Source organism: Jaculus jaculus, chromosome 20 (assembly GCF_020740685.1).
Source record: "Jaculus jaculus isolate mJacJac1 chromosome 20, mJacJac1.mat.Y.cur, whole genome shotgun sequence".
Taxonomy (NCBI): Eukaryota; Metazoa; Chordata; class Mammalia; order Rodentia; family Dipodidae; genus Jaculus; species Jaculus jaculus.
In genome coordinates, this window is record NC_059121.1 from 24,560,483 (window position 1) to 24,575,663 (window position 15,181).

The following is a 15,181-nucleotide window of genomic DNA, read 5'->3' on the forward strand; positions in this document are numbered from 1 at the left end:
GCAAGACAGCATCCCCAGCACGTGGGAGAGGTTAGGGAGGAGGATCAGAAGTTCAATGTCATCCTCGACTACCTAGAAAGTTCAAGGCGAGCCTGGGACACATGCTAACCTGTAGGAAGAAATAAAAAAGAAAGAAAGGAGGGAGGGAAGGAAGAAGGAAGGGAGGAAGAAAGAAAAGGACAGGAGAGAGAAGAGAGAGAGAATGGCTGAGAAGATGGTTCAGTAGTTAAAGGTGCTTGCTTGTTAAGCCTGCTGGCCTGAGCTCAGTTCTTTAGTACCCATGTAAAGCTAGATGCACAAAGTGAAGCATGTATTTGGAGTTTGTTTGCAGTGGCCAAAGCTCTGGTACACCCATTCTCTCTCTCTCATAAATGAAAATATTTAGAAAGAAATAGGGAAGTATGGAGAGAAGGAAGAAAAGAAGGAAGCAGTGAAGACACAACCACGTGATATAACTCATATACTATGCCTGTGACTACTCAATTACATATGAGTGCTAGGAAATGTATCAGAAGTGAGCCACTGAGAGCTGCGACTTTCCAATGACTATAAGAAGAAAACATGGTTTGCCGTCTGACGTGTACTTTAAAATAAAATGGGAAGCATATGACTGACTTGAGATATGACATCTGTACTCAATTTGGAATAAGGCAGCTAAAATATATGATTTACTTGCCAACATGTAGAAGGAGTGCTTAACACATTCTGATTCACGAACTGTAATGTTTCTTTGAATCCTTCTCTCTTGTGTTCCAGAGAAAAAACTGCGTGATATCAGTCTTGCTGAATCTAGAGTGACACGGTACTGCAAATCTGAAAAAAATAAAGAGAGAGAGAAATAAATATTTATTCAGAAATGATTCTCGTGTGATAAACCCATTAAGTTAACCTTATTGAAAAATCTTCAGTAAATGAAAAGTAAATTCAGTAAATGAAAAGGTCCTATAGCTCAGCATCTCCATATTACTGTACCACAGGGACTGACATGACTGGTCACCCACGTAACCATGAAGAGCCACGTAGAACTGCCTCCTGGCTCAGTGAGTTGTCTGGCTCTCATCCGTACATATACCCATAGAGACACAAAAGTGCTCGATCACAGCCCACTCATCTCGGTGACTTGCCAGGTCTGTGTTTACTAGATTGTTGTTTAAAATAATTGTTTTTGAGAAAGAGAGAGAATTGGCATGCCAGGGCCTTCAGCCACCACACTGAACTCCAGATGCACACTACCTTGGGCACCTGAGCAACTTTGTACATTGTGTCACCGTGCGTCTGGCTTACGTGGGATCTAGAGAGTCAAACGTAGGTCCTTGCGCTTTGCAGGCGAGCACTTTAACCACTAAACCATCTCTTCTGCCCTAAAATAACTTTTTACAGTTTAGAAATGTTATGAAGCTACCTTTAATATTGATTATGTATTTTATTGGTGTTACATATATTTCAATAGAGGTTACATATAGGTGATGGCGTTTATACGTCTTGAAGAGAAACATGACAATTTAGATTATGCTCAAAGCACTGCTCAATTCCAAAGCAACCACAATAAGGAAGACAGATGAAACCTTATACTTTGTATAAGGGCTACAAACTTTTCCCTTTAATCATGTCTTCTTTCAATACAAATTAAGTAAGACTGAAATAATATTGCATGTGAAAACTCAAGTCACATTTTCCCATGCCTCATGCCATTTATCTTTCAGTCACAGACTCTTTTGGAGCATGCATGCACACAAATAGAGAAGAGCAATTTTAAGGGTTGGCAGTACATATGCTCACACGTGGTTGGCAGGGTAAACCAGTGGTCTGCAGCCAGTAGCCTTTGTAGCTTCCACTTGCACATGTTTTGACATCCCAGAAAAACTACCTCAGAATGAGCCCCGCACAGGGCAGGGGACGTGTGGGCTGATGTGATGCAGCTGAGTGCCCTGCACAGCTGGCGTCTGACTGAACACCATGCTCGCCTCAATGGGACAGAAAACTAGGCAGGAGAAGGCTGGGAGGAATCAGCGTGTTCAGGTCACCTGCAGTACCAACCTTCTCCCAGAAGAGGGGAGGAGACGGGAGAGGATGCCTGCTGACAATCTGGATGAAGGAGTGCTGGACTCACTTTGAGATCATTTCTAAAGGCTATCTCAAGGGGGAATGAATGAACGAACACATGCATGCATAGTATATAACATCCGTATCCAAATACATTGAGGGTCAGGGGAACTATGGAACGTTGGGGTTACTGCGTGTGCATAGATCACTTCTGTTGCAGAACTGCCTGGACTCCATGGAAGATGCTCTGGCAGAAATATTTTCAAGGCTCAACACACTCCCTGGAAAGATGGTGAACAGTTAACTGTGCTTGGAAGAACTTTCCAGACTGGCGCTGCTGCCTCGCCCTCAGCCCCAGAGCACCCGCTACAATTACTTGCTTACCAGCATCGTAAATTACGTCCTTAGACTTCAGTTTCGCGTGAAAACACACGGTAGCACTTATGCACACCGTCTCTTTCCCGTCCGCGCGGCAGTTTTTCTTTTGAATATTTATTGTCTCGGGTTCAAAAGACATGTTCACGTTAACTACGGCCACGTCTCGGGACCTGCAACCACATAAACAGCAGGCGTCACTTGCACGCTTTTGCACTTAGGGAAGAAATGTGAATGTGTCCTCTGCAGGCTGTCCACGGTGGGTTGGTGGGCTCGTGACACTGCCGTCCTTTCATGAATTTTTCATAGAGAAGAGGTTGCGTGGGTTCTTTAGACCATCTTGAGAATTTTGTTCAAAAGCCAAAAACTTAATTTGCCTGTGATGGAAAAAGGGGGTCCAAGTGGCCGGGTGTGGACCGAATCTGGGGAGTCCTTAGCGTGCTTCCAGTTTGGAAGTGGCCCACAGACATGTCAAAAAGCAGGAGGCCGCCCTGCTGACGTTCGCTGCTAACACGCATCTGCTCCTGTACTTTCCACTTTGCTTCTGTCTCCAGAAAGAAGTAGAAACATGCCCGGGACACTGCGCATGCACAGTAATTCACTTAAACCTTCAGTTCCTTTTAGTAAGGAGAGATACAGTGCTTCTCCACGTTCTTGTCCACGGTTGAGGTTACCATGATCCAAAAATATCAAATGGGAATTCTGAGATGAAAACAGTGTTCAGTCTGCAAAGCAAGATCGGATCTTGCACCTCCCTGTGTCCTCGGGCATCCACTGATGGGTTTGAAATGTCTCCTTCACTGATAAGGGAGGGTTGTGCTATTATCTCTGTTTTGGATATGAGATGATAGCAGCTGTGAGAGGTTAAATATTTTACCCAAGTTCACAAGCTGTTTAAGAGGAAAATACTAGGATTAAGTTTAACCCTTTGAACTGTAAAGCCCGGTGATTTGCGCTAACCCCGCGTGAGGAGAGCAGAGTAGGGTGCTACCCAGGAAGCCTGAAGCCACGGCCTCTCTTCAAGCCAGAGCGACTGGCCGGCCCTGCCCGGCTTCCGCTTCGTGAGTCCAGCTGCCGCTGCAGGACCTCAGAACTTCTGGGTGCTGAAGTCTCCACCCATGCTTCTGCACTGAAAGCAAATGTGTTCTCCCTTTTCTTGATTAAAAAAAAATGTGCTCATGCAAAACATGAAGGCTACAGATGCGTCAAGGAAACGCAAATGGTATGTGATTCTACTACTCAGCTGTAACCGTCGTTAACAGTGCTTGGAGTCTTCTCACTCTGTGAAGACTAGCGACACATGCACACATGTGTGTACTATGTGGGACACAAACACACACATATGGGCACATGCACATTGTATAACTTGCAACCCATGGTGTTCCAGTGCTTCTATTTTTGCTGAGGGCAACATTTTAATTTTTTTTTTTTTTTTTTTTTTTTTTTTTTTTTTTTAGGTAGGGTCTCACTATAGGCCAGGCTGACCTGGAATTCACTAAGTTGTCTCAGGGTGGCCTTGAGCTCATGGCAATTGATCCTCTTTCTTCTGCCTCCCAAGTGCTGGGCTTAAAGGTGTGTGCCTGGATGCTGAGGACAGTATTTAATGGCTGCCTACTATGTCAGCCTGTGTACACAGTGTATCATATTTCCTGACCTTTCACCAAGTTATCTTTATTTATTTATTTTTAATTTATTTTATTTTCATTTATTTATTCGAGAGCGACAGACAGAGAGAGAAAGAAGTAGAGAGAGAGAGAGAATTGGTGCGCCAGGGCCTCCAGCCACTGCAAACAAACTCCAGATGCATGCGTCCCCTTGTGCATCCGGCTTACATGGGTCCTGGGGAATTCAGCCTTGAACCGGAGTCCTTAGGCTTCACAGGCAAGCACCTAACCACTAAGCCATCTCTCCAGCCCACGTTATCTTTATTTATAATATAAAATGATCTGTAATGCTGTGATGACTCTAATGATTGTGCACCTTTAGCCATATGTTGCATTATACCTTTAAATTGGATTAGGTAGTGTATTCTTGTCAATTGGTGTGATTATTTTACACTTATTGATAAATACTGAGTTGTGGTGAGTTCGCTCCACACCCACGTCATATGAGCTCAGGTAGCTTCCTGGTTAGGAACATGGCGTCTGGGAACACCGGGCTGGCTTGGACACAGCACACCCCATGCATCCTTTCTGCCGCCACTGGGCCTTGATGGGGGCACGACCCAGTGGCTGTGTGCCTGGGCTGACACCGGCTGCCTCTGCTCAGCCCCTGCCACCTTCATCCTGCTCTGGTCTCTACTCCCGCATTGCAAAACTGGGTCCTCAGGTCCCAGCGTCCCGATTTGCTGTTCACTGCTGCCCCAGAGCTTGAGCTAAGGAAGGGAGTATACATACACATGTATCTCCAGGAGTCAGACAAAATTAATTGTCTCCAAAGGCGAATTTTTCTTTCCCATACGCCTCTAAAAACAACTTCTCCTGGAGTTCTCCAGTGTCCAGTGTCAAGTATGTAATAGCTGATCAAGTTAAGAGTCCATTCTGCCTGTTTGTTTAAGAGAGCTTCTTGGTTCCTAAGATTCATTGAGTCTTCCAACTAAATCAACGGAATAACTTGCATTTGCTCCATTGAGCATAGAAGGAAGTCAATTGCTCAATAAGACAAGATTTCTAGTCACACTGAACAAACTTAATCAGACATCATGACATACATACCAGAAAAGGGAAGCGCCCCCAAGGCCCCCGATGGTCACATCTGTCAGGCCATCGCCATTTAAATCCATCGCTCCATGGATAGATTGGCCAAAAAACTTCAGGGTCTTGCCATCCCCGCCTGATGGAATACGCTGTGAGAACCCCGACAGAGGGTTGGATGTCAGAAGGGTCTACTTGGAGCAGCTTCGAGTAAATCTGAAACTTTAGCTTGATTAGCACACAAAAAAATTAAAAGATCTTGTGGGAAACAAGAGGCCCCTTATGTAGAGACAAGAAGAAAAACTATGATGACTCCACTGGACCATGTGCTTGTGGCTCATGCAAAGTCGTTTCAGGGTTGGTGACCTGAGAGGGGAGATGATTAGATCCCACCAGCTTGTCTAATACTTAAGGGAAACCTGAGTAGCAGGGTGTGCATTTTAGCTCCTTTTCAGTCGCATTGTGTAGAGATTGTCAAAGATTCTAGAAACACTGAGATTATCACATAAGCAAGAGAAGGAGTGGAAGGTTCTTATAGAGATGACTATGGACATCGCTGGACTTTGTGCTAGATATAAATAATACGTCCTAGGGCTAGAGGGATGGCTTCTCTCTCTCTCTCTCACTCTTTCTCTGTCAAATAAATAAAAATAAAATATTAAAAAACATTTTCTAATATGAAATCTTTGCAGTGTGTCAAAAATTACCCTACAGATTGAGGTCACAGTAGACCCAGTTCCACTCATGTCTGTCCCCAAGGCAAGGAAGGCATAGGGAACAGGGACGGTCTGGGGCTGTGTGTACTGACTTAAGGGTTGGCATGAGCTGGTAATATTTAGTGGAACCTGAGGGCAAGAGAATAAGACTGACGGGCCTTCCTTAAGCCTGGGGTCTTCTTATCCTGCTGTTTTCCTCTTAAGCCACATAAAATAAGTCAAATAGGGGCTGGAGAGATAGCTTAGTGCTTAAGGCTCTTGCCTGATAAGCCAAAGGACCCAGGTTCGATTCACCAGGACCCACCTAAGCCAGATGCACAAGGTGGTACATGCATCTGGAGTTCATTTGCAGTGGCTAGAGGCCCTGCTGCATCCATTCTCTGCCCCATTCTCTCTCATAAATAAAAATAAAACATTTTAAAAAATGAGGCAAATATGGCAAATCAAATGGAAGCACTTTTGAAACTTAAACTTCTCTGTCTCGTTGAGAAGTACTTCCAGATCTTTTCTCAGCTAACCAGTCAGGTGGTATCTGCCTCGCTGTCCCCAAAGGTTGATTGTGGATTATTCAGTACGTCAGCTGTACCTCTGGCTCCCATGGAAACAAGCAAGAACATCTTCAACTGTTTCTTGGGAAAGCATTTCCCAATAGGAAGACAGACCTGACTCTAATATTCTGTTTTGGCATTTTTTTTAAGCTGCATTTTGACTTGACATTATTTTACAAAATAAATTGCTCATGACTATCTATTCTATTAAATGATTAAAATATTTCCTTAAATATCAATCCATTAAGTATGTGGGATCAACCATGAAAAGATAAAGGAGTACAAGAAGAAAAACGCTTCACATTTTTCCTGGGTCCTTCATGCCCTGAATTATTCATGTTGTCTGCTTCTAGTTATGCATATACCCCATGACAATTTTTAACAGAAACAAATCATTCATCAAATAAACTGTCGTGTTGTTACTTAGAATAAGCCCTTTCTTTTGTCATTACAAACTTATGAAAAATTGAATGCAACTTTGAAATATATGAAGGCTTTGAAAATTCTGTTGACTATAGCAATAAGAGACCACTGCAGTGTAAAAAGAAATCACTAGTGGTCTTAGTTCTTTTCAGGGCTTACATGCTAGAAAAGTAAGTGTTGAAATACACACTTTTATTCATAATAGTCATTTAGTGCCCAACCAACCATGGTTACATAAAAGCAGACAATTATATGAGAACTATTCTAAATGCTCCTGCATTTGTAGTGCATTGAGCATTTTATGTGAATTAATCTCTCTCTCATATATGAAGAAATCAACTTTATAAATGAGATCTGTGAAGTGTTAATGCGTTTTAATCAGGAACAACAGAAATCCTCTGTAGATTGAGCTTGATTATTCTAATTGTTTCCAAGAAGGATTACTTGAGAAAATTAAAAAAAAAAAAAAAACACAGAAAACCTAAGACATCCTCAGAAAACCCTTTCTCAGGTTCAGTTATGTGATGAAAACTGATCAATTTAATTTATAAGTATAGATTTAATGCAATTTTATTTCCAAAGTGGACAGTAAATATAAAAGCTATAATCTCATTTCCTCCATTGGCTAATTACATTACTATTGTCCTCCTATTCAGAAAGGAAGACCCTCTCCTTAGGACTAAACACACTGCAGATGTTAAGGAATGTTACTACAAAGGGCTTTCTCTCTCTCTCTCTTTTAAGTTTAAATTTTTTTGTTTATTTTTATTTATTTATTTGAAAGAGACAGAGAGAACAAGGCAGATAGATAGATAGAGAAGAGAGAGAGAAAGAGGCAGATATATAGAGAGAATGGGCACGCCAGGGCCTCCAGCCACTGCAAATGAACTCCAGATGCGTGTGCCCCCTTGTGCATCTAGCTAACGTGGGTCCTGGGGAATCCAGCCTCGAACCGGGGTCCTTAGGCTTCACAGGCAAGCACTTAATCGCTAAGACCTCTCCCCAGCCCTCTCTCTCTCTTTTAAAACCATTTCAAAAGATCAGGCACTGGAGGCAACTGGCCAGAGAAAAAGAAATTAGATTAACTATAAAAGACAAGATAATTCCTGCATAGAGAACACTTAGGGGAATATTCCCAGTTTCCTCGCAGGGTCAGTAAAGGGGAAATCAAGGGGGGTACGAGGAGAGGTGATGCCTGTCCTTGAACTCGCTGAGCGGTGCCGGGCAGGGTGAGACTCTGCTGGGTGTCTTACTTGCGAGAACTCCTTCCTCACGGTCTTGCCGAAGCCGCGGTAGACGTACACGGCTCCCGCGTGGTCGTCCTCCAGCGGGGCCCCTATCACGACGTCGTTCAAGCCGTCGGCGTTGATGTCCTTGACAGCCGCTATGGCCGTCCCAAAGCGAGCCCCGCACGGCTCATTAGTGTTCTCCTTCACGCACGAGTTGTGCTTCAGAGACGAGCAGCAGTTCTGCGGGACCGGTTCCAGGCTCATTTCATACGCAAACCTTTTCTGGAAGAAAGATAAACGGGACACCTAAACATTTCTGTCTCCGCGGCAGCACTGAATCGGTCTGATCAGAACTCTTTTGCAGGGGCTGGAGGATGACAGCGGCCTGCAAAGCCTAATGACCCAGATTCCGTTCCCCAATACTCAGGGAAGGCCAACGTGCTCTAAGTGGTACGTGCATCTGGAGTTCATTTGCAGTGGCTAGAGACGCTGGTCGTCCATTCTCTCCCTGTGTCTGTCTGTCTGTCGCTCTGCTTGCAAAGAGCTAAATAAAATATTTTTGAAAGAAATCGTTTGCAGCTGGTTGCTCACACCTTTAATCCCAGCACTTGGAAGGCAGAAGTAGGAGGATCACTATGAGTTCAAAGCCAATTGGAGACTACATAGTGAGTTCCAGATCAGCCTGGACTAGATCAAGACCCCACCTCAAAAGAAAAAAAAAAAAAAGGAAATTATTTTGGGGGCTGGAGAGATGTCTCAGTGGCTAAGGCCTTTGCCTGCAAAGTCTAACCACCTGGGGTCGATTCCCTAGTACTCACATAAAGCCAGGTGAGCTGAGTGGTGCATGTATCTGGAGTTTGCAATGGCTACAGTCCCTGACATGCCCCCCCCCCCCTTTTTCTCTCCTTGCAGATTAAAACAAAATTAATCTTTTGCATATCAGTGGCAAAATCTGTCACATGTCTATAAAAGTGGCTCTGAGAGTAAAGTCAGGAATGGCTGAGGGCTTAATTGTGGCAGCCCTGGAAGAGAGCTTCGCTGGGCCCAGGAGGTGACTCTGCAGGACAGAGTTCTTGCCACGCAACATGAAGGGCTGAGAGCACGTGAGCCCCATCCCCAGCGCCCACATAAGCAGCTGGGAAGGGCTGCTTGTCCCTGTCACCCAGTCCTCTGGAGAGCAGAGAAGGCAAGTGCACACTTACGCATGTACACCCCACACCACGCATGTGACAAAACGGCCCCCAAGAAAGAGAGGCCTGCTAAGGATGTCAGGTTTCCTCACGAAGCTGAGAACGCAGCAACAGCATCGACGTGACACTCTCATTTAGAGCCACCATGCTTTCTTCACCCAACGTTTTACCTCATTGTCACGTCTCTCTCTCTTCGTTTCCACATAAGACGAAGAGGAAATTTAGTCTGTTCTAAAAGCAAACTGTGAAGCTGCATGGAGTAGAGGAAAATTAGCAAAAAAAGGACAGACAGTTCTAGCAAAGAACACAAGAAAAACAACACAGGACAAAAAGACAGAAGAATGCAAAAAAAAAAAAACCAATAGGAAGAAGGATAAGCAATTGATTCATGACATAAAAGAATTAATCTGAGTAAAAACAATCTAAGAATTAAAAAGAACTAAAGCAGGACATGGTGGTGCATGCCTTTAATCCCCACACTCTGGAGGCAGAGGTAGGAGGATCGCCGTAAGTTCGAGGCCACCCTGAGATTCCACAGTGAATTTCAGGTCAGCTTGGGCTAGAGTGAGACCCTACCTCAAAACAACAACAAAAACAAACAAACAAATAAAAAAGAACTAAAAAACAAAATAGCAAAGCAGTCATTGAGTAAAGAAATCAAAATTCCACCACTTGACAAATGTGTCTAAAATCAGGACACTAATCTCACCGCAGCCCAGTGACAGCGGCTAATCCTAGCCGACGTGATTCCGGGGACACGCTGGGCTCTGTGCTGGGAGCTGCTTCCGTGGTCAGCGCTCCTGTTGCCCGCTCCCGGCCGGAGCGCCTGAGCGGTTATGGCCACGTTTACTGAGTAGGTTAGTGGAACTTACATTTGTCCTCCTTACCCTGGAATTTCTAGTTAACCACAGCACTGACAACAAATGATTCACATTTTCAAATGAAGTATTTAAGTTCTGAAGCTACTTTATGAGAATTCTTTTTGGAAATATTTATTTATTTGAGAGAGGGTGGGGGAGAGAGAGAGAGAGAGAGAGGGAAGGAGGGAGAGAATGGGCATTCCAGGGTCTCCTGGCACTGTAAATGAATTACAGATGCATGCACGCACCAGTTTGCGCATCTGGCTTTACGTGGACACTACAGGATGAAACCCACTATCAGGCTTTGCAAGCAAGTGCCTTCAACAGCTGTGCCATCTCTTGAGCCCTTCATTCGAATTCTAAGTGATGCTTATGCTTCCAAGTGGCTGGCAGGGTGAACAGCTCCTGCAAACCCCTTTGCTCACTTTTACAAAGTGAGGGAAGGACTGGAGCTGGGTGAGTGCGGGCTGATGGAAGCGAGTTGCCCCGATTGCAGCAAACGAAGGCACCCTTACCTGAGTGAGGGCGTACACGTACACTTTCCCTTGCTCCTCCTTCTCTTCCCCCATGTACATGGGAGCTCCCACGAGCAGCAGGTCCGTATGAGAATCGTTGTCCACGTCCACTGTTGTCAAGACACTTCCGAAGTAGGAGCCGATCTGGGGCAAGAGACAAAGGTTACCACGGAAACCATCGCGGAAGGGCACGGATGGAGGAGCTGGCTGGCGAAGGCGCCGGGCACTGAAAGTGGGTCTGGCTGCACGTCCCCGGGAACTGGATCACAGACCCGCTTTGAGGGTGAGGAGCTAGGACAGATCCCCTGGCCTGGGAGAAACAGAAGACACTTGGATTGCACACTCCAGCCCATCACATCTGTATGACTGCAGCTACTTTGAGGGGGAGGATGGGGTGGAAAGAAGGCATTCGCACGGGAGTGTGGAGCAAATTGGACAGACCGAGACCACTGCAGCATCTCTTGCCGTTACGGTCTTTGGCGATGACCTACTCACTCCTCAATGGCTGATCTGACTCCAGCAGCCCCGAGCTATCGAGAGTGGGGCAACCCCGACAGCAATGTCGTTTCTCTTTCCAAAGACAAGGATCTGCTTCGGGATGCTGGTGGTGGTGGGGAAGCTGGGGACCGATGTTTTGTTATCTAAATGCTTACATCACCTTTCAGACCTTGACCTGTGGTGAACGTTTCATGTTCTTAACATCCCCACTATTGATGCTTCTTGCATTGACTTATTTGATTTCTGCTATGACAGTTCAGCTTCTGGGTCCTAGAGAGCTTTGCGGGGAGAAGGAGCAGAGGGCTTGAGACAGGGTCTCACTCCACAGCGCTGTCTGGCCAGGCACTCCCTGTGCACAGGCGTGAGCTGCCACGCCGGCCCGCACGCTGCCCTTCGTCTGTGTAAGCGCGTGCCCGTGCTGCCATCCCGCCAGCTTCGGCCTGCCCGGGGGCGCAGACCTGCGGTTTTCCCGGGGCTCTCCTGCCCTCCGTGAGGGATGCTCCCCGCAACCTCCACTGCGGCACTGCTAACCCTCTGAACTCTTTCCTCCTCAAAGCGTTAGCCCTACACTTTTGAGACACTGCTAGCTACAGTGCAAGACGGGCTTTTTAAAAAATTATAGTTATTTATCTGGGCTGGAGAGATGGCTTGGCGGTTAAGCGCTTGCCTGGGAAGCCTAAGGACCCCGGTTCGAGGCTCGGTTCCCCAGGTCCCACGTTAGCCAGATGCACAAGGGGGCGCACGCGTCTGGAGTTCGTTTGCAGAGGCTGGAGGCCCTGGCGCGCCCATTCTCTCTCTCTCCCTCTATCTGTCTTTCTCTCTGTGTCTGTTGCTTTCAAATAAATAAATAAATAAATAAATAAATAAATAAATAAATAAATAAATAAAATTATATTTATTTATTTATTTGAGAGAGAGAGAGAGAGAGATACAGAAATAGGCAGGTAGAGAGAGAGAATGGGCACACCAGGGCCTCCAGCCACTGCAAATGAACTTCAGACGCATGTGCCCCCTTGTGCATCTGGCTTAGGTGGGCCCTGGGGAGCTGAGCTTGGGTCCTTTGTCTTTGCAGGCAAATGCCTTAACCACTAACCCAAGATGTGCTTTCGAATGGATGCTCAGTGATTCTTTGAGGTTTCTTTTCACATTTTAAGACTTTAAAGGACTTAAGAGGGGTTTGAAAAGCTGAGTTTGTTGTAAATGCAACAAACGTAACTGTGGTACTGTTGGGTCTTCATTGCGAACAGAAGGCCCCGAGGACCTGAGTTTGAGTTCAGCCGCTGCCCAGGGCCACGTCCCCGTGTCTGGGGCTCAGTGACTCTCTACATCGTCTTCACCGACCTGGCTCCTTTGAACACCAGCCGCCACGCTCACTGTTGCAGGAAGCACGGGCAAACACGGCTCCGCTCTGAAGTGACCTCCACTGCTTGAGCGGCAGAACTTCTTGTCCCTAACCGGGCACGCCTCACCTTTCTCTGAGAGTCTTGGGCTTGAACCTGAAATAACTTGTGATTTAAATAGGGCGCAAAACCCTCCTCTATTTGCATAAGTTTTTACCACGTCTTGTTTACCACTTCCCTAAATTAAGCCAGTGAAGACTGGAACAACCCTTGTGCATCTGGCTTACGTGGGTCCTGGGGAATCAAGCCTCTAACCAGGGTCTGTAGGCCTTACAGGCAAGCACTTAACCGCTAAGCCATCTCTCCAGCCATTCATCCACATACTTTTTATGTCTGTATGCAGCACTCTTATCTAAACTGAAGTCACAACATTAAAAGCATGGGCACTTGGCACCTCTCCAAGGAATCAAGCAGAGGGCCCGGCTCACGGTGGATACCGAGTGAGTGGGTCTGAGGAGTCAGAGTTTAGGTCAGGAGAAGTCACGAGGCACACACACAGATTAAGCTGGGACACACTTCTGCTTTCCAGTTTACCTGCTCCCCGCTGAGAGCCTGGAGGACCTGGACATCCCCATTCTCCATCCTGTAGATGACGACCTGGCCCGTGTGATTGTACCGAGGCTGCCCAGCTATGTAGAGTACATCCCCGGGGACCGTGGCGGAGGTGACTGTGTAACCTAGACAAAGACAGACTCAAATAGGGATCCGGCCCATCCAGGCCTTCCTTCAACTTACTGTGATGGCTTTCAACATCACATGCGGCATTTCCCAGGCGCTCAGGATCTGAGGGGACTTCCCTGGTTAACCCAGAAGAGCAAGGAAAATGCACGTCCGAGTTAGGAAGACCGAGTGGTGATGCAGAGCTGCCGTTGGTAAATGCAGTATAATTGTTCCAGTCTTCACTGGCTTAATTTAGAAACCAAATCATACATTCTTTATCTTTTTGCATTTCCCCCTTTTGACTGGGTGTTGTGTGTGTGGCGTACACACGCGTGTCTCTGATCTTATGTGTGGGTGTGCATGGAGACCAGAGGTCAAAGCTGTGTGTTTTTCTCAATCACCCTCCACCTTACTCTTGGAGCCAGGGCCTCCCCCTGAGCATGCGGCTCTCCAGTTCGGCTAGACCAGGGACCCGGCAAGCCTCCGGAGCACCCTGTCTCCTCTGCGGTGCTGCGTCCCAATCGGTCCGCTGCCATGCCCGGCTTTGATGCGGGTCCTGGGGCTCTGAGTTCACATCCTCACGCTTGTGGGAGGCAGTTTACTGACTGAACCACCTCTGCCCAGAACCTCTCTCGGACAAGGCACAAGGCAATGCTCGGCACCAGAGGCCTCCGACCCCCACGTGTACGCGCCGCACACACACACGAACAGCAGGAGATTAAAAAGTAATTCATGTTTCCCATCAGTTACGTCCAAGTCTTACCTAAGTAAGAGGCGAGAGGTTCATTCATTTTGGGGGGCTCCGTCTGAAAGGTTGTATTGTGAGGGATGATCATTTGATTTGCTTTCTGCATGACGATTGTTCCGTTCCAGTCATAGGCCCCTACTGCTCCAAGCATGATCCAGTCCTTAGATGTGGGACGCAAAGCATCGCCAGTTAATGAAAATTGCAAAAGCAAACCCTTACACGGTATCAGTACTTTAGGAGTTGCTCAAAATGCTTCGTAATACATTATTTTATATAACCTTCACATTAATCTGTTGTGTTAGATGTTGTTATTAAAATTTTAAATTTTAAATTGGATTTTATTTATTTGAGAGAAAGAGAGTGAGGAAAAGGCACAGAGAGAGAGAGAGAAAGAGAGAGAGAGAGAGAGAAAAGAATGGGCATGCCAGGGCCTCTAGCCACTGCAAACGAACTCAAGACACATGTGCCACCTTGTGCATCTGGCTTTATGTGAGAACTGAGGGATTGAACCTGGGTCATTAGGCTTTGCAGGCAAGTGCCTTAATGCTGAGTCATCTCTCCAGCCCACAGTTGTTATTATAGGAGAAGAAACAGGCACAAAAAGAAACTTGCACAAGGTTATACTGTCTGATTGCTCATCACTCAACATCTACCAAAAGCAGAGACCCAGAGGCTCCTAAGACCTCACCACTGAAGCAGACATAAAACACACACAAGCCGGGCGTGGGGGCGCACGCCTTTCATCCCAGCACTCGGGAGGCAGAGGTAGGAGGATCACCGTGAGTTTGAGGCCAGCCTGAGACTACATAGTGAAGTCCAGGTCAGCTTGGACTAGAGTGAAACATTACCTCCCAAAACAAAAAACAAAGAAACAAACAAAGAAAAAAAAAACATGGCTCATGGAATTTTGCAGAAGAAGGGATGGAATGATTGTTAGAGCCACATATTGAGACATCATGCCCCCAGAGGCACTGCCTCTCCCCGATAACTGACTGCGGCTCCCAAAACAAATAACCCACATTTCCCACAGGGTAACCTACTACCCCAGTGAGGAGGCCCCCTTTGGAAAGAGGACAGGGATGAGAGAAAGCATGCTACCAACACATGCATGTTTCCATACTAAGTATGTCCATAATGAATAACAGCGTCTATATTCCTGACAAAGACCATGATGCCATTCCTTTTACCACTCACGTGTGTTACAGCCTTTAATCTTGCCTCTCTGCATTATTCTGGGCACCAGAACTCTAACTTAATATTTTAAGAACTTCTAACAAGACCCT

General features: G+C 46.2%; 1 protein-coding gene across 1 annotated transcript in view; it reads right to left on the reverse strand.

Moving 5' to 3' along the window:
- Itga1 (integrin subunit alpha 1) overlaps positions 1-15,181 on the reverse strand; it is a 147,902-nt gene that overhangs the window by 26,099 nt on the left and 106,622 nt on the right. Inside the window, exons 11-17 of the mRNA XM_045139023.1 lie at positions 13,914-14,058; positions 13,025-13,167; positions 10,593-10,736; positions 8,052-8,309; positions 5,133-5,263; positions 2,428-2,591; positions 677-813 (exon numbers count right to left, since the gene is read on the reverse strand). Coding sequence (XP_044994958.1) covers positions 677-813; positions 2,428-2,591; positions 5,133-5,263; positions 8,052-8,309; positions 10,593-10,736; positions 13,025-13,167; positions 13,914-14,058 — 1,122 coding nt within the window. The remainder of the gene's footprint in view (positions 1-676; positions 814-2,427; positions 2,592-5,132; positions 5,264-8,051; positions 8,310-10,592; positions 10,737-13,024; positions 13,168-13,913; positions 14,059-15,181) is intronic.